A 27449-nucleotide genomic window follows, 5' to 3' on the forward strand; every position below is an offset into this window, starting at 1 on the left:
CTTTAGAACAATGCCATCCAAGAGCCATTTTCACTTCCATAAAGAACCATGGAGTTTATCTAAACTAATTTTCTCAGTTGAGAGAATAAACATTGCTCAAGACACAGGTTTTCCATGTACACTAACGCTTGTTTTTGGATTTAAGAATCAGACAAAAATTGTCTACAGGCATCACTGTAGGACATTTTCTGTTATCTTTATTCTTCAAGTTTAAGTCTACTTTCACAACTCCCACTAACTTTATTAGGTGAGGCTATCGACAAACGTCGTTAAATGTCGTTCCACGCCAACACTGCATCGACGGTCCGTTTCTGAATAATACAGAACACTTAACTGACAATAGCACCACTTCACCTCATCCTTCACACTCTTGGGCTGGGAAGTGCGTGCTTACAGAGTCTCTACAATCATCTAGCCTTTTTGAAATCCATTCTAACCATATATCATCAGGAAAGATGTCAAGCCTCTCTTCTAAACTTCAGTGTAAGTGAAGGCTGATATATTTATTAGTAGGAACAGGTACAGAGTTCTAAATTAGTTAGATATGTTGCCTAATTGAACAATTAACAAGCTCTGTCTCTTATTCATGCTATTTTTGTTCCCACCGCTTTCCTCAATTTGAATTGATTCCTTGTGAATTTGGCATGGCGCAGCTTGGGAAGGTATGAGCACAGCAATCAGGCTTAAACACAGGCCAAAACAACCAGGCTGCTTCTAACCAAACCCCAGCGTGATTAGACGGCAGTACGTCAAGTCACCCTGATTTGACCCAATAGCAGGATGTGAATGAAACGTGCTGTTTATTGTTACTTATGAGCAGCAATTTTTTATTATTTGGAAAGGCAAACTATAATTTTGATCTGGCTATATTCTGGATGTCAGGCTTGAAGAAATGCTGGATTCAGTTCACAAAACTGCTGATGTCATTACTTATACAATATTTAGCACAGGCTCTGCTTTTTCCACACTCCCATTATGCAACTGTGTTTCCAAGCTCTGTCCTTTTCTACACACACCTCAGGAAATGCTTTCTGGGGTTTTTTTTTGCAGTGTGAAACTGAACTGGACCAAAAAGAAAACAAACGAATGGGGAAAGAACTGGAATGTTAAGAAGCACATTAAATGGATCTCGCTAATGTCTCTTGCTGGTTCTCAGATGCAGGGCAGTGCCTGGCACTGACGGCTCAATGAGATGTTCTCTTTAAGCTTTATTCTTTATTGCCATAAAAAGTACTTAACTCATCTCAGCCACAAGGCTGTCTACTTATATAATAAGAGACTAAACAGATCACCAGAGGACCTGAAAGGACTTCTTTTTCTGAGTAACACATTACATTTCTCTCCTTTGCTTGCACACACTCTCTCATATACTGTAAACACACAAACTCGTATTAATCTGATTAAACATAATTTGACTATTTGTAAGAGTTCATGTTCACTTTAAATAATAAATCTGTTTATGTCCCAAATCTCTCTCTCTCTCTAATATCTATCTAACTATATAAGCTCTTGAAGGATTGTAATTTTCTTTCAACCTGACAAAAAACAAAGCATATATATATACATCAGGTTGAAAGAAAATTACAATCCTGCAAAAGATTCTCATTTGTAAGAAGAGCACCTGGAGGAATTTCATACACAAGTGAACGGCCTGATTGAAACACATGAAGAACTAATAAACGTTCTGTGTGATTGAGTCGGTTCCTACACTCGTAAAAGCTCTGATGTATTAAATAACAAAGTGTATACCTTCTCTGTCAGCAAACTGCAACACTACAACCCCAGAGGTTTCCTTCCTTCTTTCTTTCTTTTTTTTTTTGTAATCACAACAGTCTTATGGTTCCATGCAATGTTCGATGCATTATGCATGCAATAACTCAGTTAAAGATATATATTCGACAACCGAGGAAGCAGGAACACCACAAAAGCATCTCTTCTTAATTAAGAAACATACTTTGAGAGAAGGAAAATAATGGGGAAGTGTTAGGCACATGCAGGTCATGTGTCTGGCTTTCCCACAGTGCACAGCTAATGAAAGAAGCAGGGCTGGTCCTCTAGCAGGAAAAGTGCCAATCAGTCAGAACGAACAACCAAAACGAGCAGAAGTGGAGAAGCGTGCAGGGTATATGGTGGGAGCAGGAGATTCTACAGTAGTGCTTTTAACCCTGTTCTCCACCGACAGCCCAGAGGGAAAAAACCCACAAACTTACCTCTAGCTCCAGCATTGTCAAGCTGAAGCATGTAGCATTTGATCTGTGTTGCACTCGCATAGAGCTAGAATGAAGGACATTCTGTTTCTATGCCTGCTCTGAAATCTAGAGCTCGACTGGAGTTCTACATTTCTTTATCTGAGCATTGGATTTACTTTACCACATAATGAAGGAGAAGGGAGTCGAGGAGAAGAGGAATTGAGGGCTGAACAGAAGGAGGCCATTTAGTTTAGAGGAAACATGAGGTGGGTTTAACAGCACGCTACTCCGCAAGAGCTCGGAGAGAGTGAGGAGGACAGGGACAGGGAGGAGAAGAAAGGAGAGGAGGCGGTCAACAAGCTTGGAAAGAACAAGCGCGTTACCTGGATTACACACTGTGTGGACCCTCAGTTCACTCTAAACCTCTGTGTTTTACTGTGGTGGTGACAGCAACTATTACCTTTTATGCTGTGTGTGTGTGTGTGTGTGTGTGTTTTCATTAATGTACTTTGCTGTAAACAATTAATACAGTAAAATTTGGGACAGCAAAACAAGTCACTAACTCATGCTATTAAAAACAACAACAACAACAACAACTCAGCACAGTGTCTCTTTTTTCACCTTTTGTTCTTTCTCAAAAGGTATTAATAACCACAGGGCCAAGGGGCTTTTTAACAGTTCGACTCGAGTTCATGTCCGGTGTCCTCTGTGCTCTCTCAGTTTAATGAGATCCAGACACAAGAATCCTGCTCCCGATTATAGGTCCAGCCTCCTCCTGCACTCGCACAAATTATCGGAGGACAGGAGTCTTCGCTCGCAACTCGGTTCACTTCATTTGAATTCATAAATGGCCTGTGAGTGGGTTTAAAATAGCCGTGGTAGCATATACAAGCCCCAGACACCTCTGGGCAATAATTGGTGCAAGTTTCCTTTCTACTGGAACTTGAGGCATCATTATAGGTTATAGGTGGGTTATATTATAGCCCAGGTGGGTGTCTGGAACGTATAATAGTAAAGCAGACCTTAACCTGTGCTCCCAATTTACTGCTTTTACACATAATAGCCCAGACTGAAACAAGGAATGAAGAACGCACGTCACATTCTAAATACAGTACATCAAACTGTGCCGTTTCCTTAGCCTGAAATATATAATCTTAGATTCTATTTCTGCTGCACAGCCCTATTCTTTATTTCACATTGTGCTTCTGTTCATTTCTGATTTCAAGCAGGATGTCGTGCAATTTTTTATTTGGTCATTAATGATTTAGAAATATACATCCTGCTGCCATAGTGCAGCTGTCCCTCGATCTCTGAACTATTTGCAGCTTCAGTTCTTTAGGCTAAGGACCAAACTGAAAATAGGGGAAAGATGGAGGAATCCGATAGGTGAAGATGGAGACGGGCTAAAATGGCAGGATAAAGAGTTTTATCACCTGCAGAACTGAACAGAATCTTTTAAATAAGTGAAATGAATAAAATAAGAGAAATACTGTATAATGTTCACAATCCCTTCATTTCACTCAGGTTTGTGCTGCTGGTCTACTGATATTCGTGCTGAACGTGTCAGCTCGGCTACTGAAACAAATCACCCACCCAATCATCACCAAGATGTGTGCTGCTGTTGTTTTTTTTTATTAGCCAGTGCCCGTCGGCTTATTTATTTGTTGCTGGCATTCTCGTTACGGGTTGAGTGGATGATCATGGCAACAACAGCGAGGGTGTATGAGAGCGGCACAGCGCTCAGCAGGAACAGGATTTATGAGTTCCTCTTCACACAGTGGAGGAGATCCATCAGGAACCATGGGGAAAAAAATTCACCCTAATGGCAAAACAACACGCAACGCATTAAGGAATATTATGGATTATGAAAAGAAGAGGGAAATTGCTGTTTTTGTTTAGCATCTTTCACAGAGCATCAATAATTAGATGTAATTTAAGCAATAAATATAGATTGGAAGCTCTCAGACAGCAGAAATTTTTGTATACATACTAGAGAAAGAGGGATTTAGCTGCGGAAGTCGGCATGCTGCATATTAAATCTCTAATTGAAAGATAAAGAAATAAGCTGAAACGCATCCTCTCTTGATACAGGCTAAGTGAAAAATTATTAAGTTATCATTATTAAGTTTTTCCACAAACACTAATTTATATACGTCTTTATTTATTTATCACACTGGGCAGGATGCTTTTTTCTCAGAAACCCCGTTTTTTGGAATTACAATTTATTTTTTTATAGCCATTATTAATCTGGGAGCTGTTTTCTTATGTTAAAAAAGCACTATTTAACTAATTTAACTTAAAAGCACTAATTAAACTAATTAATACTAATAAATACTAACATGCCATGCACAACTACAGTAAGACCATTTAATTACCTTCCTTCCTTTCAAGACATATTAATTCTGACATCTACAGGCCTGCATGATTTTGTAAGTGTGTGTGTGTGTGTGTGTGTGTGTGAAGCTGAGGGCCACACAGCAGAATCCAGTACAGCGCAAGAGCGTACGAACTAAAGAAATTGGAGAACCAGAAGACAGATAAGAGATTTAGAGCCTCTCGCTGCCCCCTTACCCTCCATCTCCACACTGATTGGCTCCAAGCCAGGGGAGCCCCGCCCTCCCCGCTCCCCCTCCGCAGGGCGGGTACCTTTCTCAGAGACACTTGGCCCTTTAGGCAGAGCTGGTCCCTGAATGGTTGGGCTGGCGCTTGTGGGTGAGGTCTTTCCTGTGGTTGTTTTGGAAGGGGCAACAAAGTAACCAGTCAGTCAAGTCCTTTAAGTGCATCATTTACACATAACAAAAAAACAAAACAAAACAAAAAAAAAAACAGTTTATGTCAACATTCTGTGTGCATGCAGCAAAACAAAACAAAATGACGTAGCTAAAATCAAATTAAAAAGATCACTTTCCCATAGGAACGATCTTGCTCTGTTTTCAGCCAATGGTTCATTCTTATCATCATTTACAATCATTCCTGTTCAATCATCCCTCCCAGGGCAATGTTGAAAGAGTCTATGTACTGTAGAACCCTACAACCCAGGGGTTCCCTTTCAGAAAAGGTGCTGAATGAAAGCAACAAGCATTATCCTTCCAAAGATCCCTGAAGGGGTTCAAGTGTCCGGCTAAATGAAGCTCACTGTAGCACTAGCAGCAGGATGACACAGCGGTGGTGGTGCTGTTGGATCACATTGTTGTTCTTCTTGCATCAGTAGAATGTTAAGTTTCACTGTACGTTACAGTGATTTCACACTGCAGCTGTGTGAAGTGTTTTTGTTCTGCCTCTCATTCATGTTCTTTGGAGGGGGATAGTGGGAGCGAGAGCAGCACAAAGAAGGTGTCGTAGCAGCTATCCCGGGAACACACGAGAACAGTATGACAGAGGGAAAAAAGACACGGATTTAAACTTTTAATTTATTCAACGCCCAAATGAACGTCGAGCGGAAGAAAAATACGAAAAGATGTGCATGCACTCAGCAGGACATGAAATTTAATTAAGTTTAAGAAACCCAGGCGTATCTTAAAGCGTCGATACAGAGCTTTTATTTCACTGGAGTGCAGATATGACCTACAACTCTTATCTTTTTTTCTCTTTAGACACTCGATTTTTAGAGACAAGCACTCATAATAACTAACTGCTGGTTGTTTAAAATTTTAATAAAATGTAAAAAAAAAATAAATAAATAAAATGAATAAAACTGTATAAAATACAGCCACATTATATACGCTGTAAACAGCAGTGTGTAACATGATCATAGAATAAAACACTGAAGCAGCATCACTTGCCAAGCATGAACACTGACAGCAATATAATACTGCATCTGATATAAACAAGAAAGAACAAATCTGAGGTCTAACGTGATCAGCATCTGTCATTTTCAGTCTTACACATTTACGCTTATCAATCTGGTCAGGTGATTAAGTTACTCGTTTCTTTTACTTTATACTGACAGATGCTTGTTTTTGCTGCTTCAGGTTCTGGTGTAATGAATAACATAATGACTGAAAATGTAACTTACTTTGGAATATGTTGATAACATTACATTGTTTAAGATGTGAGAAGACTTTGTAATGTCTCGGTGTGAGGAGTCAACAATCTCAATTTCGTCTGCATTTTATTACCCAGCTCTTTCTGGATGTATAAAGAGCTACTGTAGTTTATGCAGGTTGCTATTTAAACAGATTATTCTAGCTTCATCTCTCTGGTTTATTTGTTCTAAAGTGTATTTCATGCAAGTAGACCTGTTGTAAGCTTGTTATTAACTTGTAAAATGTTTAGTAGTTTCACCCAAATGAGGATGAGGTTCCCTTCTGAGTTTGCATCATCTCAAGGTTTAACTACCTCATATCATCTCAGAGTTTTTCCTTACCACAGTCGCCTCCGGCTTGCACATTAGGGATAGATGTTAGAGATATATAGTATTTTATTGAATTGTATTGAATTTAGTAGTTTGTAAACACAACTGTAAAGGGAATATTAATTTTGAACTGGGCTACTGCTCAGCTGTAAAAATTAGATAAATGTAAGTCGCTCTGGCTAAAGGCATCTGCAAAATGCTGTAAATGTAAAACATAAATGTGCATGGAGATGGACAGGTACATCTGATAACAGGTGTTAAAGCACTGGAATAAATAGAAATCCACTTTCCTTCCACTACCTCTACATTCTGAATTTGTACAATTCTGAATTTTTACAGCAAAGCCGGACAGTCACTTAGACCAGCGCTGAGGGCATCTTTAATACTGCAGCAGCAAGAAGAAAAAAAAAAAAAAAAAAAAAAAAATTCCATATTCTTCAGCCAAGACTGTATTAATTATTGATGCCTTGGTAAAGTTCCTGTTCTCAAATGCTGAGTGTCCTTGAACCCAGGCAAAGTAGAGGGGCTCCAAAGATTGAGTGATGGTTAATGAGCTGCCTTTATACTGTTTCTTTGTAACCAGGCAGATCAGCAGCTGCACACACGTGTGCACACACACACACACACAAATACGCACACACATGCACGTGTAACTCTATCTTTGTGAGGTATTTCCATTACCTTCTAAGTAACTGACTTAAACACCCTCAACTTTAACCTTAACCTCATTAAACACACATAAAAGCTGAGGTTCTTGTTTAAAAAATAGGGACATTTGGTCTCCATAAAGCAATAAAACCCTGTTTTTATTATTAGTTTTTTTTTCCCTCGTTCCGCCAGTTCATCAGGCTTGTTCCAATCAGGCCTGTCAGCGTGTTATCTGCACGAGGCAAATGGAGTCTGCGCACTGGGGAGCCAAAGCTGGCACACCAGTACAACACTACAAGGCTGAGTTATGTTATTACTTTAATATTTTATCATTCAGCTGGATCTTTACACCACTGGTGGGGAATGCTAAAATATGGTGACAGTGACTCAGAACATGTGTTTAATGTGCTGTTGAAAATGGGAACAAGGGCTAGCTTTTCTCACTGGAGCTGTGTTATCAACCAGCACAGAATGCATTCAAATGCCAATTCTTTTGTTTTTGCTATGCAAAATCAAAAAGATGATCAAAAACATTCATTCCCCAGGATATATATGTACAGTACATGTGTTTAACAACCTCAGTGGCAGACCGGACATTTTTTGGTTGTGTTGTGAATGTAAATTAAAGTAATTACTTAATATTTGGTTGCTTGAAATAACGGCTTTACAGGTGACATAAGGGACATAACCAGGGACATAATCAAACTTTTCCCATCTTATATTTTTATTCTTTGATGCTTTTTCTGATGCTTTTCCATGCTTAAACTACAGCTTCTTTCTTTTCTTTTTTTTTTGGTGGAGGTTCTCATTTCAGTCTCAGGAGGTGAAATGCTGCTGAGCTGGGTTAAGGTCTGGTGACAGACTTGGCCAGTCTAAAACCTTTCACGTTTTCCTCCTGGTGAAGTCCTTAGTTGTGTTTGCAGTGTGTTTTGGATCCTTGTTTTGCTGTATAATAAATTATATTGGACGCATTTCTCTGTGAGCTGGATGGATACAGAATGTTTTTGCATACTTCTGAACTGCTGAAAGCTACCATTATTTGGCATACACCCTTAGTCAGTGCGACTTACATTTTTATACAACTGAGCAATTGAGGGTTAAGGGCCTTGCTCAGGCTTGCCCAAGTGGCAACTTGGTGGATTGAACTCACAACCGTCCGATTGGAAATCCAGCACCTCAACCACTGGGCCTGCATTCTGGTTAACACCTAAACAGCGGAGGTTGTTGCTGACTGTTGTTTAGAGGTTTTCCTCACAGTTCTCACAATGTTTGACATCAACTGCTGTTGCTTTCCTTGTCTGACCTGTTTAGTACCAGGTTGTGTTCTTTCTTTTTCAGGACATTGTTTTATTATCAATGGCCAATTCTTGAGCAATTTCCCCCCTTTTCTCAGCTTCAAAATGACTCTTGTTTCCCCTGTTGACTGGTTTATCTTCATGTTGGTTTATCCTTTTTAACAAACAAATGCAGCCTTCAGAGGTCAAACCCAGGCCTCACCCCAAGAGCAGACATTCACAGCTATTACCTGTTTAAACAATCAATCCAACGGGAATTATTTCTGACTATGAGTTCAAACAAAAAATGAATTCAAACTAAAAAAGTGCCATGTTCCAAAATGCTCAACACGTCTAGATGTAAACATCAGGAAATGAAAGCTGAGATTCTGATCTATCATTGCAGATTCATCTGTTGATCTCACAACCAAATGTCTTTAGTGCATAGCAAAAACTAGAGGCCTTACTGTTCCAGTACTTTTAGAAGGGACTACATGTGTATGTGGGGAATGAACACACACACACACACACACACACACACACACACACACACAGAGATCTGTAGTGTTATGATTCAGCATTACAGGAGGAGTTTCTTTGCATTAAAATAATTTTTCTGTGCCATCAGCTTTGTCACAGAATGAGAATAATCAAACACTCTGTGAACTAAATAAATAACCTTCTGTTTTATGCTGGCAGCACAAAAATGATGAACAAAATTAATTAGTCAAAGAACTCCCATAGTGTACCTTCTTTCCACCTCACTCACCCTGACTGATGCTACAGCATAGAGGTGGACACCTGGACTGTGTCTTTTCTTTGTCTCATTTACTGACAGACTGCAACAAGCATCATGAATGCAGAACAGATTTTCTGTGCTGTATGTGAGAGCCGGGGCGATATGGTATGGTAAGTAATTCTAAGCTGTCCAACAGTATACGAGATTCGTTTGTGTGTGTGTGTGTGTGTGTTGAGCTGAATAGAGTTTATTCGGCAGACAGCAGCAGTGCTGTCCGTCTGTCACAATGTGCTGTTGATGTGCTTCAGGACAATAACTCTGAGGTCATGACCCACCTGCCAATGTGTCTGCACTGAAAAACTCAGCTGACACATTCTGCAGCATTCACCCACACAATTGTGTCTAATACTATTAGCTGATTATTGCTCAGTGCACTCTTTCCCACACCCATGATGACACACCACACACTGATTGTATTCACTGCTCAGGCTGAACAATCAGTGTGTTCACGTATTCCAGCTGAACTACAACAGCACGGCTCGGTCCTGCAGCCTGATTTTGTAGGCATTAAGCTCCCTGATGCCCGTTCCAGCATTCGTACATATTGATCTGGAATGGTGGCATCAATAGCTAATGCGAATTGCGGGGTAGTTTTAGAGGGGAGAGCGAGGTAAATCGACGTACGCTCCTACCAATGCAATATGCTGTAATACATCTACCATTTGCGCATTCAACCTTGGAGTGTCACCGTACAAAATAAGAAATGCACAAGCAGTATGTAGACAATATCTAAATAAAAAAAGGAACCTGGTGCCTGTTGAACAAACCAGTGGAGCTGAAATGCGTGCACATGTCTGAAAGAGTGAAGAATAAAAAGCTAACAGCGGATAATGAATAGAATGATGAATGGCTTGTGTGATCTAAAGCAGAGTGGAAAAGTAACTGACCATACGCCGAATCCAGTGCAGGGTTCTGCTTTCGTGTGGTTGCCAAGACATCTACGATTAAAGGGAAAAAAATAAATTAAATATTAATAAGAGTGATTTACAGTAATTGACTTTAAACTTCGTTACATTTCTGGAATATTTATGTTGTGTGCTTGGGTCTGTTTATTCTGTTTTAATAAATTATTATTACAAATTATTGTTGTTATTATTATTAGTGTGGACATGTGGACAGCTGGGATGGACAGATTTTTACATCAGGAATTTTCATGCAATTTCATTTATTCAGTAACAGGGTTGCCAAATATATCCAATCCAATACACCCTTCCACCACTACAAAGCTAAGTCCAAAAGTAATAATCAACCAAAATAAAACAAAATCAACCAAATACACTTATATCAAACAAAATCTGTTTATATTTAGCTGTCAGACTTTATTCCCTTTCCCTGTGATTCCCAAGTAATTCCCCAGAAGCTCACGCAATGCAAGTTTATTACACAGGTGCATATAACAAAGGAATTGGTATATGACATCTGGGATATTTTATATATATTAAAAAAGCCTCTCACAATAGTTCTTTGAAGTGCCACAGGGTTATAAACGTAAATATAATGGCAAATATCAAATGTTACATAACAGTAGAACTGACTGCAGATTCAAGTATGTGTGCTGATTTCGTTCTGTGCTTCTGGAACATTTGTGCTCACAAAGGCTTTAAACACTAGCAATTCTATCTAAAGGTATAATAACATTTCCAATAACAGTGCAATCTGACGGCTGAATACAGAACAAAACACCAAACTCCATATTTTCTAAACCCTAATTTAAAGCCTAACACCACAACATCACCGCAATATACTCTCTAATATTTAATGGTAACTTCATTCAGTATTCATTAACACACCAGCATTAAAAAGAAAATCAATAGTTACTACAATAGTTACTTTACTCAGTTGCTTATATTGTCTTGCATCATTACCAAACGCCATAAACACAGAAAAGCTGTGATAATAAACAGACCAATACACACAATCACAAGCAGCCACTGCTTATACATTAAAGAGAGGCTTATGTTGAGAACGGTAAGGAAAAGCATGCAAATGAGTGGGGATTTAATGCAGCTGGTGATTTTAATATAGTGATTTAATTGATTCAATTTAGAACAATTCCAAAGGCTTAAAGAAAGATCGTCTTGTTACATTAAGCCTCAAATGCCTGGCTGGGCAATTTAGAAATGGCTCAATTCTGCTTGAAAGTTTGAACCTGGCAACACTGGTGGCCAAGAGTTTTTATTTTCTAGACTATAAATGTAATGCAGCCACATACAGTAGGTCTGAACAAGTTCTTTTAGGATAAACGTGTCCAAAGTCTATATACTAGAGATATCAGGACACTCACCGTGGCAGCTGTCAGGATACTGTGAGTAGCCAGTCTCTACATCCTGCTCAAACCCTGACCTGAAAAAAGAAAAAAAAAAAAACAAGAGAGAAGAAAAGAATTATTACCTGCATCATCCCTTTCTTCCTCTGCTTCCTTAATTGCCTGTGCTGTCAAGTACAGGACAACAGACCTGTTGTCTATCTGTCTGAGCTGGAATAGCACTAAAAGGGAAATGCAATTTGTCTGCTGTCTTTTCAAGGTCAACTCTTTTGGCAGAGGCAGAGGCAGTTGGGCAAATGAATGGCAGACCAGGAATGGAAGAATGCAGTCATCTGTTAGGCTGCGGAAGCCATCTTATTTTCTTGGTGGCAGGATTTACGAAAAGAAACCTTTAAAAAATATAAATAAAAAAAATCAAGGAACGTTTAAAAAGAGCGCACATGCTCCCCGGAGCTGTATGGAGATTACAAAATTACAAGTGCAATTATTTGGTATTGTGACTGCAATTACTAATTGCAATTAGCAGCAATTATTTCCACAGCCAGTCACAGTGTGTTTGTCAGGCTACGAGAACACCTGTGCTGTACCGAAGCACTCGACAGGAACATGTGAAATGGGATCTTCCTGAGATCCATAGAGCGCACAAAGAAAAATCTGTTCCACGTGGCATAGCTCTAATTTCTGATGTTCGCTTGAGATGTTGTAAGCTTGGGAAAAAAAGGAAAGTATTAATTAAACAAACATGGTAATAAATTTGACAGCACAAGGGAAATAACACAGTCTAATACGTTATGCATTTTTTTTTTTTTTTTTTTTTTTTTTTTACACGTGTACATTCGCACACAGCGTCCTTGAGAATTAACGACACATTTTATGGAAATAAGCAAAAAATGACAATAAAAGTAAATAATAAATATATACTTATTATGCTCAAAACCTCAAGGACATTACAGATGCTTTTTCCAACATTAAAGAATTGTAATTGAAAAATAATTGTCATTTTGTAGAATAAAGAAAAGTTAACTGAAACTTATCGGTACCCGAATAACAGCTCTGAGCTACTTATCCTGTATGTCTGGAAACACTTTGAAGAGAAATTTGGGTTAATTTCTCATCAAGAACTACAAACATGACTGTTACAGACTACATTTTCCAGCATAATACTCCACTAACAGGTTCATATTCACCTGAGACCTAGTCATATACATCTGTACCCAGTTACACTCGCACCTACATATTATTGCTTTGCTGCCTTGTTTTTGAGTTTGCAGACATTGTACTGTACTGTTTGCTGATTGCCTGCTCTTGTTGAAGCTTTTTTATTATTTATTTATTTAAATGTTTTGGAAGTGTCTCTTTCAATAGAAACTCTATCCTTCACACAGAGACTGAGACAGTCATTGTAAAACAGTACTTATCTGTTTCTTTGATCCTTTCTGTGTTAATGTGTACACATGCTCAACTTTGGCTAAGACTCGACCTTCTTCCAGAAGCAACCAGCTTTTGGGAGGAAATCTCATGGTACTTAGCAGAAATGATGTTTATATCTCCAGAAGAGTCCCTGAAACCATCAGGTGCAAAACAACTCCATGCACCATTGCTCCAGGCTTTATGGTGAGAGTTTGATACTTTTCCATGTACGCAGTGCACTTTTGATGCCAAGCATCATGCTGTTGGTGTATGACAGCAATAAGTTTAATTTTGGGCTCATCTGACCACAGCACCTGATGCTAGTTGGAGCGCTAACAAAGCTTAATGAAGTTCATGTGCTGCAGGTCAAATGATGCTCTCAGGAAGGGCTTCATTCTGGCAATGCTTACAAACAGCTTTTTGTAGGAAGCAGGAAGCAGTTTGAACATTTAAACTGACAACCACAAGAAGTTTAGGCCAAAAAGTTGAGCCATTGCATACTGTCAGCTAACCGAGCAGAATGTTATTCTTTTGACATTAATGCACAAAAGATATCAGTGGTCACGCACTGCAGTAATGAAGAGCTTTCACTCATGCTCCTGATGGTACAAATACTCTTTTTTAAAAAAATCTTTTATTTATTTTTCGTTTTCCCAAATTCTCCATGACATCTCTATTGAAATGTCTAATGAGAATAAATGTCAGTCTTTTAAAAAAGACTCATTCACCAAAATGACTGGAATCCTTTATAAATATGAGGAAAAATGACTGCGTACAATTATATCACACCCGATTAATCCTTTCACTAAAACAATAGGACTATTTGCGAAGGGTTTCTATAATTCTAAAGGACTTTCCCCTACGCCTGCAAGAGTCCGTCACAATGTAAAGTAAGTAAATAAAAGCATAATTCCTAACATTTGACAGACCTAAATCTTGTCAATGCTTATATGAATTCAAACACACTATTTGGAAACCTCTGACGAATAACTTTTTCTCTCATATTTGTTTTTATATAATTGTAATTTCCCGGCAAAATATATGACCTTAATATCTAAAACAATGCTATAAACACACAAGTTATCGCTAAACCCCATCTCAATTTCCTGTAGTCTGGGGGTGTAACACTGCTGCAAGCAAGCTCAGTATTTAAAATGGCTGTGAAATGGAAGATTTGTGTGTTGCAAAAGATAAAGTTCTCTCTACACACACAACATAAAGTTATTCTATATGGCCCAAAGTATTTGGTCACCTGCCCATCACACCTGTGCACAAAGTGAGATACATGATGCCCCTGTGCACAAAGTGAGATACATGAAGACAGGAGTCTGGACCTCAACCCCACTGAACAACATTACGATAAACTGAGCACTGACTTTGCCGGGTCTCCCCAACCGACATCAGCGCCTCACCACACTAAAGATCTTGAGAAATCCCATAGCACTGCTCTGAAACCTAGTGTAAATTCTTCCCAGAAGAGCAGAAGGTATTATTATAGCAAAGGGGACACAATCTGAAATAGGATGTTCAACTAGCACATGAGTGTTCGGGAAATTTAACACGGCTCACATTCATGGTTCTGTATATTATTTGCCAGTCACCACACCCACTTTGTACGCTGCTTCCATGATGCACTGGACTGGCTTTAAATGATATAATATGCACATAATGTTCCCACCTACCCTTCTCACTAGTTCATTCAAATGCGCTATTGTGTGCAAAATATGACACTGTCGCAAGTGGATATACATTGAATGTAGTCATAATTAGTTTCCCATTTTAAAACTCCCAATAAAACAAACGTAGGATCATTAAGTCTATCTCTAGCTCATTTTTTTATTTCATTATCACAGATCATTTTTAGCAATTATTTCTGAAAATAACAAAAAAAAGTAATCTGTAATTTGATACAAATATCTAAAAATAGGTTTTAATAATCTATAATATTTGGTTTGATGCCATCTTATACTAGGAAATGTAAGATACGTTGGTTGATGTCTGGCCCTGTGAAAATACTCTATAGTTCATTTCAAACTGTCTACATGATTAATATCATTTTCTCAAGTTTCCAAGCCAATACTGTGCTTCACAGTGCACTCAAGCTTAAAATTATGCTGAAAGTCCTAAAATAGGCTTCACTGCTTTTCCTGACAGCTCTATAGCTGCAATGTTTCTGCAGGCTGAGGACAATGAGAACTGCAACTCCATCATCACCGTGCCACATTCTCCATTACGGTCTTCTACGGCCACCTCTGAACAGCTGCATAAGGTCAAGCTCGAAATGTATTAAAGCATCTAAAATAGTTCTTGCAAGAGCACGACAGCCAAGACCTCTACAGAAGACCCAACCTGTAATAGGAGCAGAGCCAGAGAACTGATAGAGACATCATTTCTAAAACACTGACACATGCAGAAGTGATAGATGAGCTAAGGGCCTTCATTCTGAAGAAAGGTGTGACATGACAAAATATCTCACAATATTTCAATACAATTATCTGATATTTAACATGCATCACAATATACAGTCTTCCTACCAAACGGTAGTGCTGAATTTAGAAATAACCCCTTAGTTAGATGACATTTTTCTTCACTGTTTACAAAACTATCCACTGAAGGAAGTAGAATAAAATAATAATAATAAAAAAATTAATCAAAATTTAGGTATATTTCTAATTTTAAAAATTCTAATTCCGGGGTAAGGAAGAGTTATATTTTAATCTACTATTTTTGTAGATATTACAATAGCAATTATATCTAAGAAATGTGTACCATGACACAATTTATCACAGTATCAATATTATGCAATCTCCCAGCTGTAAAGAAAAACAATCTATACTTTAATAAGGCCATTGAGAGGCATAAGAATAAAATAAAATAAACCATTAAGAATAATCATAATCGGATATGGTACTATGTATTATGAAAGTTATTACACTACACGATTAAAAGTATATACTGTAGATACCTGACCGTCACACCCATATGTGGTTCTTCCACAAACTGTTGGTATAAAATTTGAAGCATACAGTTGTCTAGAATGTCTTGGGTGCCGTAGCATTTCAATTTCCTTTTAATTGAACTAACAAGTCCAAACCTTATTCAGCTCCATGAAGACACGGTGCACCGAGTCCTAGTAGAAGAACCTGAGCATCCTGGACAGATCCCTGACCTCAACCCCACTGAACACCTTTGTAATGACTGTACCCAAGGCCTCCACACCCAACATCTCACTGATCTCACTAATGCTCCTCTGGGTGAATGAGTAGATCCACACAGCACCAATCCAAAGTCTAGAGGAAAATGCCTTTCCAGAAAAATGGAAGTTAATAAAGACATCAGAGGTTTCCAAATAGAGTGTGTTTGAATTCATATAAGCATGGACAAGATTTAGGTCTGTCAAATGTTGTGAATTTACGCTTTTATTGACTTACTTTACATTGTGACAGGCTCTGGCAGGCGTAGGGGAAAGTCCTTTAGAATTATAGAAACCCTCGCAAACTTTACATTACCAATATTATATCATCATATTGCATTGCCTTAGTAGCAGTTTAATTCCTGAGTGTCTGCTGGAGAGGCCCAGCTTAGATAAAGTGCTGCACCATTTCCTTTCAAACAAGGACAAGCTACACAGATTAGAAAAGGGAAATAAAATAATAGCAGATCAGGTAATGCAGGTTATACAGCAGCAACACTCTGTTTCAGCCGACACAAAGAACTCATGTCCTCAATATTCAATATGTCTGCCCTCTTCCCTTGACACAATTTACATCCCCTATTTCCATTAACCTCCGAGAGCGAGGAACAGAAACAGAGAGAATGATATGATGCTCCCTTATAATGTGCGGCAGCCTGTCAGCTACACAAATGTATGCATATATTGTAATATCAGAACAGAAGGACAGGTTCTTTGTGAGCATGTTACACACGTACACACAAACACCTGCACATAAACACATGCACATGCTATTCTGCTAATTATTCTTTCATCAAGCTAAATCAAAAATCACAAAGGGAACAAGTACTTTTGTTTCCCTGTGGTATAAATATAAGATTACACACATGTAAAGTCCCTTTGTCATCCATTACTGTGAGAAAACCCTTTCAACACACAACTCTCACCACAGAAGAAACAGATGGCTATTGACCTTCACAATACAGGTAATGGATCTGAAAATGCATAAGCACTTAAAAATACCATTATGCAAAGCAGGGCCATAACAAAAAAGCATCATGTGGCTGAAACAGTTGCAAAAATGTGCTAGGAAATGGACCCTTGAGCACACGGGGGGAAAAGACTAAAGAGCTTGAGAATTGTTTAGCTGATCTTTGTGGTTGTCAAGTTCCAAAATAAACCGTTAAACTCCGCTTTCCCGACAAATAGCTGTTGCAGAAAAGACGTCTGAAAGAAATGTCCAAAACTTCACCAAGACTCATTGAATGTTAAAATTAGCATCATATGAGCTAAACCTTTCACACACCATTAGCATGTTTGGTCAGGAAACTGCAAGGAAAACGTACCTGTTACCCCTGCGATACCTGCAGGTAGATCACTAATGCTTTAGGTCGGTTTTGTGGCTGCTGGTTCAGGGGAACGTGTGAAGATTAATGGCATCATTTATTCGCTGGCATTTTAGCCTATGACCTGATTGCCTCTGCTAGGATGCATAAAGAAGGAGGAATTCCACATTCACAAACATTAGAGTACTAAACGGTTTAAAATGTTACACATAAATAAATGGCCCATGATCCCTCTTGGCGGTTGGAAGGGGTTGTGTGTGTTTGTGTGGGTGTGTGTGTGTGTCTGTGGTGTGTGTGTGGCAGAACTAATATGTATTCACATGGAGTGTATCTCGGTCTCTGATGTTGTGAGTAACACTGTTGTGTGGGAGCCAAAGGTTTTCAAAAGACACAAAACTCCCATTAAGCTAGCGGGCCTGCGTGTGTAAGCTTGCTATCTTTAGCAGCTCCCTAAAGAGTCTGCTGTTCCACATCTGGCTCAATCTGGAGCAAACAACACACCTTCAAATAATATTGTATGAAAAACTGGGAAATCCAAGCAAGGTGTCCATACTCAAAAGGTCATTACTCAGACAGCACACTGACTTCAGCCCTGTGGTGTGAGCTTCAGTACTGATGAGCTGTATAACCTCACACCCTACCTACAGTAGAGCAGAAAGCTCATTAAGATTACATAATAACAGATTGAGTAATCTCTACTAATATAATAGTAAGAGTACAGGGGATGCTTCAATCACACTTTCCTGGTGATAAATTAACACGTGCGCTGTTAAAGACTTTACAGTTACACTTGGCTCAAATTAGTTTAACGCAAAACATTTACAGGGATTCACTTTTCATCCTACCAAAGACTTATGACACAGCCCTATCTCCAGATTTCTCCCCTGAGGAACGATGCTATTAAACCACAACTTGACCTGCCAAAGACATAAATTACCCAGAAGTCAGCAGGTGAAAAGGGGTGAGGGTGAACTATTTTCTCTCCCTCTGTAATGACCAGTGCTGGAAATGATTGGACAAAGCTGTGCAGGCTTTTCACTGGGAGCATAAATAACAGTGTTGTGTCAGCAAGGAGGCAGCACATCATTAATGTACAGATGACACTGTCCTGCTAACCCTGATGAACGACTTGCCTGGCCGACTGGAGGCCTCAGTCTGGAATCGCTCAAGTCTAACCTGAACCCTGAGCTCACCAACTGTCATGGCCGGGTCTCGGTTTAGTCGGAAGCTCTATCGCTTATCTTGGCCGTGACACCGTGTAGATTGCGCTGCATGGCAGAGGTGCACAAGCTCGAGATCAAAGGTCCTTCTGAAGATGGGTTCAAGCTGAAAGTAATCTAATTCCTCACAACAGACAAGCGGTTTAGAGGGTATTCGTTATTTGCGGCATAAAATTAGAAATATGTTTTTATATTACCCTTGATAGAAGTTGACAACTCTATCTGACAAACACTGCATGCACATTTTTCCAAACAAGTTCAAGAAGTTGTCGAGTTACTGTAGCTCGCCTGCCAGAGATTTGATGAAACTTCCACACGTTTCATTTGCAGTAGTCCAGAGGAGCCTACACTAAATATCACACACAGATAATGTGACCTAGTGGCAATAAATCTGCAGTGCTATTTAAAGAGATCAATACTCACATTTGGATAGCATACCCAAGCCTGCAACACGCCGTGACTAACTCGACGCTGCAATTTACAGCCAAATTTGTGATGAGAAAATAAGCACTCGCAGTGATTTAGAGTAGCAGCCATGTTTCAGTGGGACAAAGGTGCTAAAGGCCTGCTGAGTGCTAGAGCTAACAGCTAACAGTTTTCCCTCTCTCACTCTATCTCTTTCTCTCGCTTACTGTTTCACTCTCTAAGGTGCTGGCTTGGCATACACAGACACAGTGGCAGAGAGCCATAGAGCTGAACATTACTTTCGATTCCGTGCATACAGACCACGCGCAGGATTGATTAAGGCTTTTCCCTCCACCCCTGCTTGAAAGTTATGGCTGGTCAATGGAAGCGTGTGTCGTACCGGTTTGGTCCTGTGTGGACAAATAAATGACAACAGGGTGGGTGGGATCGATACTCCTGCGTAGGTGCGGGCATGCCTCAGACCTTCTCATTTCCTTCAGCCTGCTACCTGAAGGCATGCTTGGCTTCAAACAAGATGGATGGCTGCAGACTTTGCCTTCACAACGTTTTGACAAGCTCCGAGCAGGAGACCCGAACCGCACAAGATGTTGGGATATAATTAATATTGATTCAATGAAGCACATTATTTTTAGATTACATGAATTAAAAGCTGAGGAGGCAAGCAGCAGTGCACGGAATGAAAACATGGCACAGCACTTTTCCATTAAGACATAAATAACACGCAAACTAAATAACCCCCTCTGAGGGACATTAGAACATATAAACCTTTATACTTTTACACTAATTCAAAAACAAATCTGAAGAATAAATCGTAAAAATGTGATTCATATTTAAAATGTCATTATATCGTCCTACATTATCCAGTTTTACTGTTGTATTACATATTTCTCCTACATCTTCAGAATGGTTTATTATTTAAAAAAAAAAAATTTAAATCTCGATATTATTTGTTCGATTTTGTATCTCGATATTATTGTTTTTTTTATTTCTATTTTTTTATTTTATATCAAATTATTCATTTTTGGTTGGACAAACAAACCAACCAACCATTTAAACAAAAACGTTTTTATGTTTTTTTCCTCTGGGTAAAAACTGTAGGCAGAATTGGAGAAACAAGAGAGTATTTCTATTTCCTGAAACCAAAACCATCCAAAGAACCATTAAGGAACGCCTTTTCTTTTCACCTTCATTCATTCCTTTAAAAATTCTATTCAGCTTGTTTCATATTCATCAGTCCCATCTTTTTTATGTTTTGTTTGATTTTTCTATTAAATACTGCTGTTCTGCTTCAGATTTTGAGTGTAAACTGGCTGTAATCCATTTAGAATAAAGAGGCTAACAACAGGATGCTGTATTCTGTAACTCACTTTAGTCCTGGCGCCACAGTGACACAACTCCCCGTCTTCAGCCAGATACAGTAAGGGTCTCGTGAGGACAAACAGCTCCTATAAGACACAAATACACACACACACACACACACACACACACACACACACACACACACACACACACACACACACACACACACACACACACACACACACAGTTAATTCACAGCAGATGGGCTGAAAAGGGCCTGTATTTCTCACCCCAAATTCTCATCATCACACACAAGGCCCCACAAGACTAATAGACAGAGGCTGTGTGTGACGTGTCAGAGAGGATAGCCAATCAGCAGAGAGAGAGAGAGAGAGAGAGAGCAGAAAAAGGGAAAGAAGTGTCAAGAGAAAGATGGAGGGACTGTCACAGAAACTGCCTGAAAGCCAGATGTGAGTGTATGAGTGTATGTGCACACATGTGTGCGTGAGTGACAGGTGTGCTACAGCTGCCAGAACCCAACTGGGACTCTATGACATGGCAAACCTCATAAGACTGCCAGAGAGAGAGAGAGAGAGTTAGAGAGAGAAAGAAAAAGAGAGAGAGAGGAGAGAGAGGGGAGGAGGGGGGAGCAGTAGGATGGGGGGGAGAAAAAGGAAAATAATGTGTGTGGATACTCTGCACTGTGTGGTTTAGGAGAGAGTGATTGAGTGGGAAGCTGAGTGACAGAGAGTAACAAAATGAAGGAGTCTAGAAAAACAAATGATTCTAACACAATGCTTTCTTCTGTTCCACTGATCGATAGCTGCTATAGTATCTGCTGTGGCTTCTGTTTGTCCAAGTTCAGCTTTTTACTCTTTTCAAACTTTCCACCACTTCTGTGCCCTGGCGTAACACTTAGGTTCTACTACCTTCTAATGGGGAGAAACAACACTAAACAGTTTATGTGAAACTTCTCATTCCTTCATCTCAACATTTCACATTTGTGCTTTGAACTTTAAGTGTTTGTCTACTTAAACATTGTTACTTACATGTCACATTCAGCTGGTACTAACTACAGTACAGTGCTAAAAATGGAAACAACGCTCTGGAGCATAAGTGCAGCCTGCTACAATAATCCTGACTTTGAATAAAATAAACAGGGATAATTTCCCCTTCTCTCTCTCTCTCTCTCTCGCTCTCTCTCTCTCACACACACACACACACACACACACACACACATACACACACACACTGTTCTATGTGAATGTCTGTTTCTCCAGAGTAAACTACTGACTAAGACCTGCAGTTTGGAGCACAACTTCACTATAAAGCTAAGCATTTGTGTGAAAAGGCTACATTGAGGAACGGGAGGGAGGAACAGTGATTACCGGCCCATAATCCCAGCCAAGGTGAGCCCTCTTCTTGGTCAAATCCCATGATAGGATTTGGGGATCACTATGAAGTGAAACAGAGCCTGTCAGCTTTCTTGTCTACTATTAACAGAGGGAAAAGAAGAAGAAGAAGAAGAAGAAGAAGAAGAAGAAGGAAAAAAAAATAAAACAGTCTTTCTGGTCTGGTTGTTATTGGCTTTTGGCCAATCAGATGGTTCCTATTTGATTGTGTGCAGTTTGGCTGGTGGCTTCGGGGGAGAGGGACGTTTATCACGCTGTGGAGGAAACACGTCCCTGTTTCCATCAGCCACACACACACACACACACACACACACACACACACACACAGCTGCAGTGTTCTCCTACTCTCCTACATATGCGCCTAGCTTCTGGGACTTTAATCCTTGCCTCTGCAAAAGTGCACAATTCTCACTCTTAGTTTTTTCTCTCAATTGCAGGTAAAAAGCATCTGTAATGTAAAAAGCGCATCTATAACTCCAGTCTCAGTAGGTTTAACCCTCAGAGATTTAGATACATACAGTAGATATCTTTTGGAAATTTGCTCTTAATCTAATAAACTACATCGACAGTAAAAGTCTCATTACACTATATTCAGCAAGGACTGTGCTACTATAATAAGTGTGCAAGCTGTAAATGGTAAAAGTAGATGGTTAGTAAAAAAAAATATTGTTAGACGGTGAAATTGAAAAACACTAGTAAATACATTTTCACTAGACTTTTGTGTGCTGGATTATAGAGACTAGAGTCCTTTGTTTTTGATGTGGATGTCATCACTCAGTGCTTGTCTCTTCTCTCAGCTTCTCACTTATTTATCTCAAAGCCATTTTATCCAACATTATAATTATAGTAGTGCAAGTACAGGAAGGAGTGAAACTTAAGCATTCTAAAGAGGTGCGAGTTAAATTAGGAAAAGTGCACGACGCCGTGATAGTAAAATAATCCATCACAATATAGAGTGCTACTAAACTACAGCCCCAAATGGTATGCACGTCCAAATGGGAGTTAAAACCTTTTATACCAAAGGAATTTCTCAATGTATTCATTCATTTTTTATTTCTCTAATGTATTAATGAATGAATGAATTGATAACATAGAAAAAAAGTATTAATAAAGCATTGTTATAAACCGATCATTTGAATGACAGTTCTCTCTCAGTTCTGGAAAAGCCACTGCGATGGAAAATTAATCGAAGATTACAGAAGAAGAATACAGAAGCGCTGTGGTGTGAAGAGCTACTCACTTCTTGCAGGTTCCGTAGTCAGCACACCGGCTCAGAGGCACGCGCACCACACAGCTCGAGAAGGCCACGAACAGGGCGTGATGGTCCTTATCCAGCTCCAGTCCCAGAATCCTCCGGTCCTCCCCACGTACATTGCATCTAACAAGGGGTGAGAAGAGTGTTCATTAAAAAAACTGACATTTTTAAGCTTACCAACCAATACTGCTGATACAATTTTACAATATATACTAATAAACTGATTGCTTTTCAATTATCTTCTATCAGCCCCCCACTCAAAACATCTCTTATTTTCTATCGCATCCCAACGTGAGCGTCAGCATGAAAGGAAAGAATAACTAAATTCGAGATCATGTCACGTTGCACTTTCACTACTTTCTCCTTCCTTCAGTGCCAGCTGTCATCAAGAAAAACGCTGAGCCTGGTTCACTTGAAAATATGCCACTTTAAGGAATAAAAATGCAGAAAATCAGTTTCCTGAAATAGTTGAACTTGCTTATCAGGCTTATACGTTAAACCAGAACATGCTGTGCTAAGTTCTTGACTGCTGGAAGTCACTCATGAAGTGTTTCATATAGAAGGCCAAAGAGATGTTTTTCTTTATCACACAGCTAATGTTCAGCCATGGAGCGCACCACTAAAAAAATCCCGAGGATCAAACTAGCTCTTTACCGTCCACCTTGTTTACTACAGGATAGAACTTGTTGTCTTAGTAAAATGCCTGAGTGTGTAGAGATGAGAGAAAGGAAATTTGTTTGTGTATAAGAGAGACACAGACAGTAAACTGAGCACTAGACCACCGTGTGTGTCTAGTGGCTTCTGGAGGCGTTGTGGCCCGGTGAGACACAAACAGAATTAATCAGTGGTGGAGCACACAGAGCCTTTACTCCCACAGTGTAAACTCCATCACTCCTCAGATGTGAGAGTGAGAGATACAGAAGAAGAGACGGGGGGATGGAGAGAGAACCAGAGAGACGGCTGGAGGGGGCTGCGTCAGGAACAAAGCTTTTTGTAATGTGTGTGTAATGCTTCAGCTCTGGCACGTGGGTGTTTCTCAGCACTGTAATAATTGCTGTGTGCTACGGAGCTGTCAGAGTGAGAATAAAAAAACCCACTAAAGCAAATAAGTAAACCGCTCATGTCATTTCCAGGGAGAAGCAGAAGCCCTGCGAGACGCAAACAGAATTAATCAGTGGCGGAACTCACTAAGTTTGTACTCCCAGAGTGCACACTTCCTCACTTCTCGAGAGAGAGAGAGAGAGAGAGAGAGAGAGGAAGAGAAAGAGGGAGAGAGAGAGAGGGAGAGAAAAAGAGAGGGTGAGAGAGTGTGTTTTAGAGCCATCTATCGAGAGATCGATATATAGATTTCTCTCTACCAATTTGAGCTCAGCTTATATCTCGCTCTTTATCTACTGTGTCTCTCTCTCTCTATCTCTTTTTTCATCTCCCTTTTTTATACTTGTTCCTGACTCAAGCCATGCTTCACTTCTCTCTTCTTAGAGCATCTAAGGGGGGGGCGAGATTCTACGCCTGGACACCCACGCGAGCTCAACGTAACGGAACTTTTTGCTGCTTTCTGCATTTCTGCCCTTTTTTAATTTTTTTGACGAGCTTGTGATTGGTTTGGAGTGACCCTAGTTTTTTTTTTTTTTATTTTCCTTTTTTTATTTTCCCTCTTTTTCCTTCTATATTCTTTTTTTTTTTTTTTTTAGTTGGTGCTTTTGTGAAATTTTTTTTTTACTTTTTCTTTTTTTATTTTTTTCTCTTTCTCTCCACTACTCTCTCTACCTCTCTCTCTCTCTTTTTCCCCTCTCTCTCTCTACTCTCGTTCTACCTTTCTCTCTCTCTCTTAACTCTCTATTTTGTAGTTGCTTTTCTCCTTCCTCTCATCTCTCCCTCTCTCTTTTCCTGCTACAATCTTTAGTCTCTCTGCTCTTATAGCTTTTCTGCTCGTCTGTAACTAATTCGACTTCTATTCTGGCTCCCACGTGCTTCTACTCTCTCTCGCTTCTCGTCCTCTCTCTCGCCTCTTCTCTCTCTTTTTGTCATCTCTCCGATTGCGTCTCTCTTCTCTCTGCTCTCCGTCCCCCCTCTTGGTTTGATGGGAGTTGTACCACTTAATACCCCTCCATGAGCTGGCTGCTCTAAGGTGGAGACTATAAGAAGGTGAGTTGGGGGGTGTTTTGTTGCTGGCAAAGGACCCCCACGCTTTGTTCCCCATTTCCGTGGCCACACAATACCCTTTTCGCTTATTGTCCTGTCTCCAATACCCTTGCGCCCGGCTTTTGCCCCCCTCTTCTCTGTGCTCCGCCGAACACGCCGGGACTATAATAGACAGTGTGGTCTTGTGAGTGGCCCCACGGCCTGCGGGTCTTGATTTCCTTTTCCAACCACTTCTCTCTCCTCCTCTTGTCCTATCCCCCACGCCTTACTCGTCGTTCCTCCCTCTCTTCTCTGCCCGGTTTCCCCCCCGGTCACGTTTGCTCTCCTCACTGTTTGCTTTTTCCTCAGCCCTTCCCCCAGCGGTCCCCCACCCTTGTAAAACCTCAGGCCACCCCAGCCGATTCCCCCATACCCGCAGTTCTTTCCCGCCTAGTCGTCTACTGGGTTGGAGTGCGTCTTCGCGCGCGCCCTAGTACGCCCATTGTATGGTCGGGTGGGAGGAGATGGAGGGTAGTAGGGGGTCAGACTTTCCCGCACTTGCTATTCATTGTAACATGCGTCAAAGCACTGGTGCATCCGACGATATTAAACAGCAATCAGTGTCCTGTGTTTACCTTTAGTAGTGTTTGAACGTGGTGTCCTCCACAGGAGATCCGAGACAGTGTGGGATGTTTGGAATGTAGGAACATTTGTATATTTCTAAATTCTCTCGTATGTCTATATATCTCCTCTATCTATCGTATCCCTTCTCTCTCTCTCTCTCTCTCCCTTCTCTCTCGAGATAGACATATTTAATGGCAAACCACAAGTTTTGCAGATATTACTCCGTCCTTTTTGGTTAAACATTCATGTACAGATGTTGATGGAGAAAGTGTGGTTATAAGCCAGCAGGCATTCTCAACCAGGCTCTACGCTTGCTCAGCATCTGTGGGTCAATTGTCTTATTGGTTATGACACTGAGAGGGCGTGAATCTTTTGTATGCGTGTGTAGGACCTCTGCTGGTAGTTCTCTTCGTGAAGCAAGGCAAACGCCGCCCGTTCACGCTCTGCTGGTACAAAAAAGGTCACAACACCACGCCTCTCGTCCTTATGGTTTAGTGTATAAGATTTGATCTTGCAGGTTAGAGATTCTCAACTCACAGGCATGATCAGTGAAGGAAGTGTAGACTTGTACCTTGCTGCAGAACCGTCTCCTGCGCAGGACCCTGGCCTGGGCTACTACAGAACACAGCCACACACACAACCTATCCTCGAGATTTTTAAGCTATGGCAACGCTTCAGCAGAATGTTTTGACCCTACCACAGGCACAGAAGCATTTGGATTCCATTGGAATTCCATCCAGTACATCTCTCTACACAGGCATGTTGTAATCAAGGCGTCGGTTTCCTATTCAGAGAAACTGCAGCTAAAGCCGCGCAGCCCAGGCAAGTGCCACGATCGCAGATTCTAGGTTTTGGCTGACAAGCTAGCTCTAACACATCTAAACTAGAACTATCAGCTGCGTTGTGTGTGCGCGTGCGTGTGTGCCGCGCCATTCACAGAACATAATCGACTGACCAGTCAGTTCTGGGAGTCTAAGACTCACGCAGCAGTCAAAGTCCAATTTTATTATTTCCTCAGCCTCAGATACACACTGAATGTTTCTGCCTAAAGTCTGAAATCAAACACTAAATCCTAATCAGCTCTTCTATTCTAATTTGTATCAACATTCAATGTGAGCAGACTATTAATAGGTTAATGCCTTGTCTCAACATGAAGTTCCAGGCAGAATAAAGAAGATAATCAAGCCTTTATTCTTCTTCCAGTTCCAAATCTTGTTCTTCCACTCTTGATCACTCATGTGCATGTATACTGAGAAGTGAGCGGAACAGCGTGACATGACACCACACGTCCCTGTGCATGACACATACCCCGGGTTTGGCACTTGCTCATCTGAACAGGAGTCCAGGCCGACCTCGCTGGTCCGTTTTCTGCTCTTTAACTTGCCGCTAAAAAACACCACCTACCTCGCTCTCGATGTCGTCCCTGTAGAATGTTTTCGCAAACGGCGGAGCCAGTGATGCTGATAAAACAGAACACATGTTACAACCACCTCCCACTGTTGCATTCTGATTAGTGTTTCGAGCAAGTCAGCGAATGACAAATCCGCAGTTTACATGAATAAGCTTGTTAGTATGTCGATGCTCTCTTGCGTTCCAATAGGGAGAGGCTATTCTAGTAGGAGAGTGAGGAG

General features: G+C 40.2%; 1 protein-coding gene across 6 annotated transcripts in view; it reads right to left on the bottom strand.

Moving 5' to 3' along the window:
- Window positions 1-27449, bottom strand: part of sema6e (sema domain, transmembrane domain (TM), and cytoplasmic domain, (semaphorin) 6E) — a 163491-nt gene that overhangs the window by 7733 nt on the left and 128309 nt on the right. For 4 of the 6 annotated variants that reach the window (XM_047810989.1, XM_047810990.1, XM_047810991.1 and 1 more), the window contains 5 exons: window positions 23056-23193; window positions 20472-20549; window positions 11549-11607; window positions 10152-10202; window positions 4761-4913 (listed from right to left, as the gene is read on the bottom strand). In XM_047810989.1, the coding sequence (XP_047666945.1) occupies window positions 4761-4913; window positions 10152-10202; window positions 11549-11607; window positions 20472-20549; window positions 23056-23193 (479 nt within the window). The remainder of the gene's footprint in view (window positions 1-4760; window positions 4914-10151; window positions 10203-11548; window positions 11608-20471; window positions 20550-23055; window positions 23194-27449) is intronic. The other 2 variants (XM_047810994.1, XM_047810995.1) reach the window with 2 other exon arrangements.

The sequence above is a fragment of the Tachysurus fulvidraco genome, chromosome 3 (genome assembly GCF_022655615.1).
Source record: "Tachysurus fulvidraco isolate hzauxx_2018 chromosome 3, HZAU_PFXX_2.0, whole genome shotgun sequence".
NCBI classification, from domain to species: domain Eukaryota; kingdom Metazoa; phylum Chordata; class Actinopteri; order Siluriformes; family Bagridae; genus Tachysurus; species Tachysurus fulvidraco.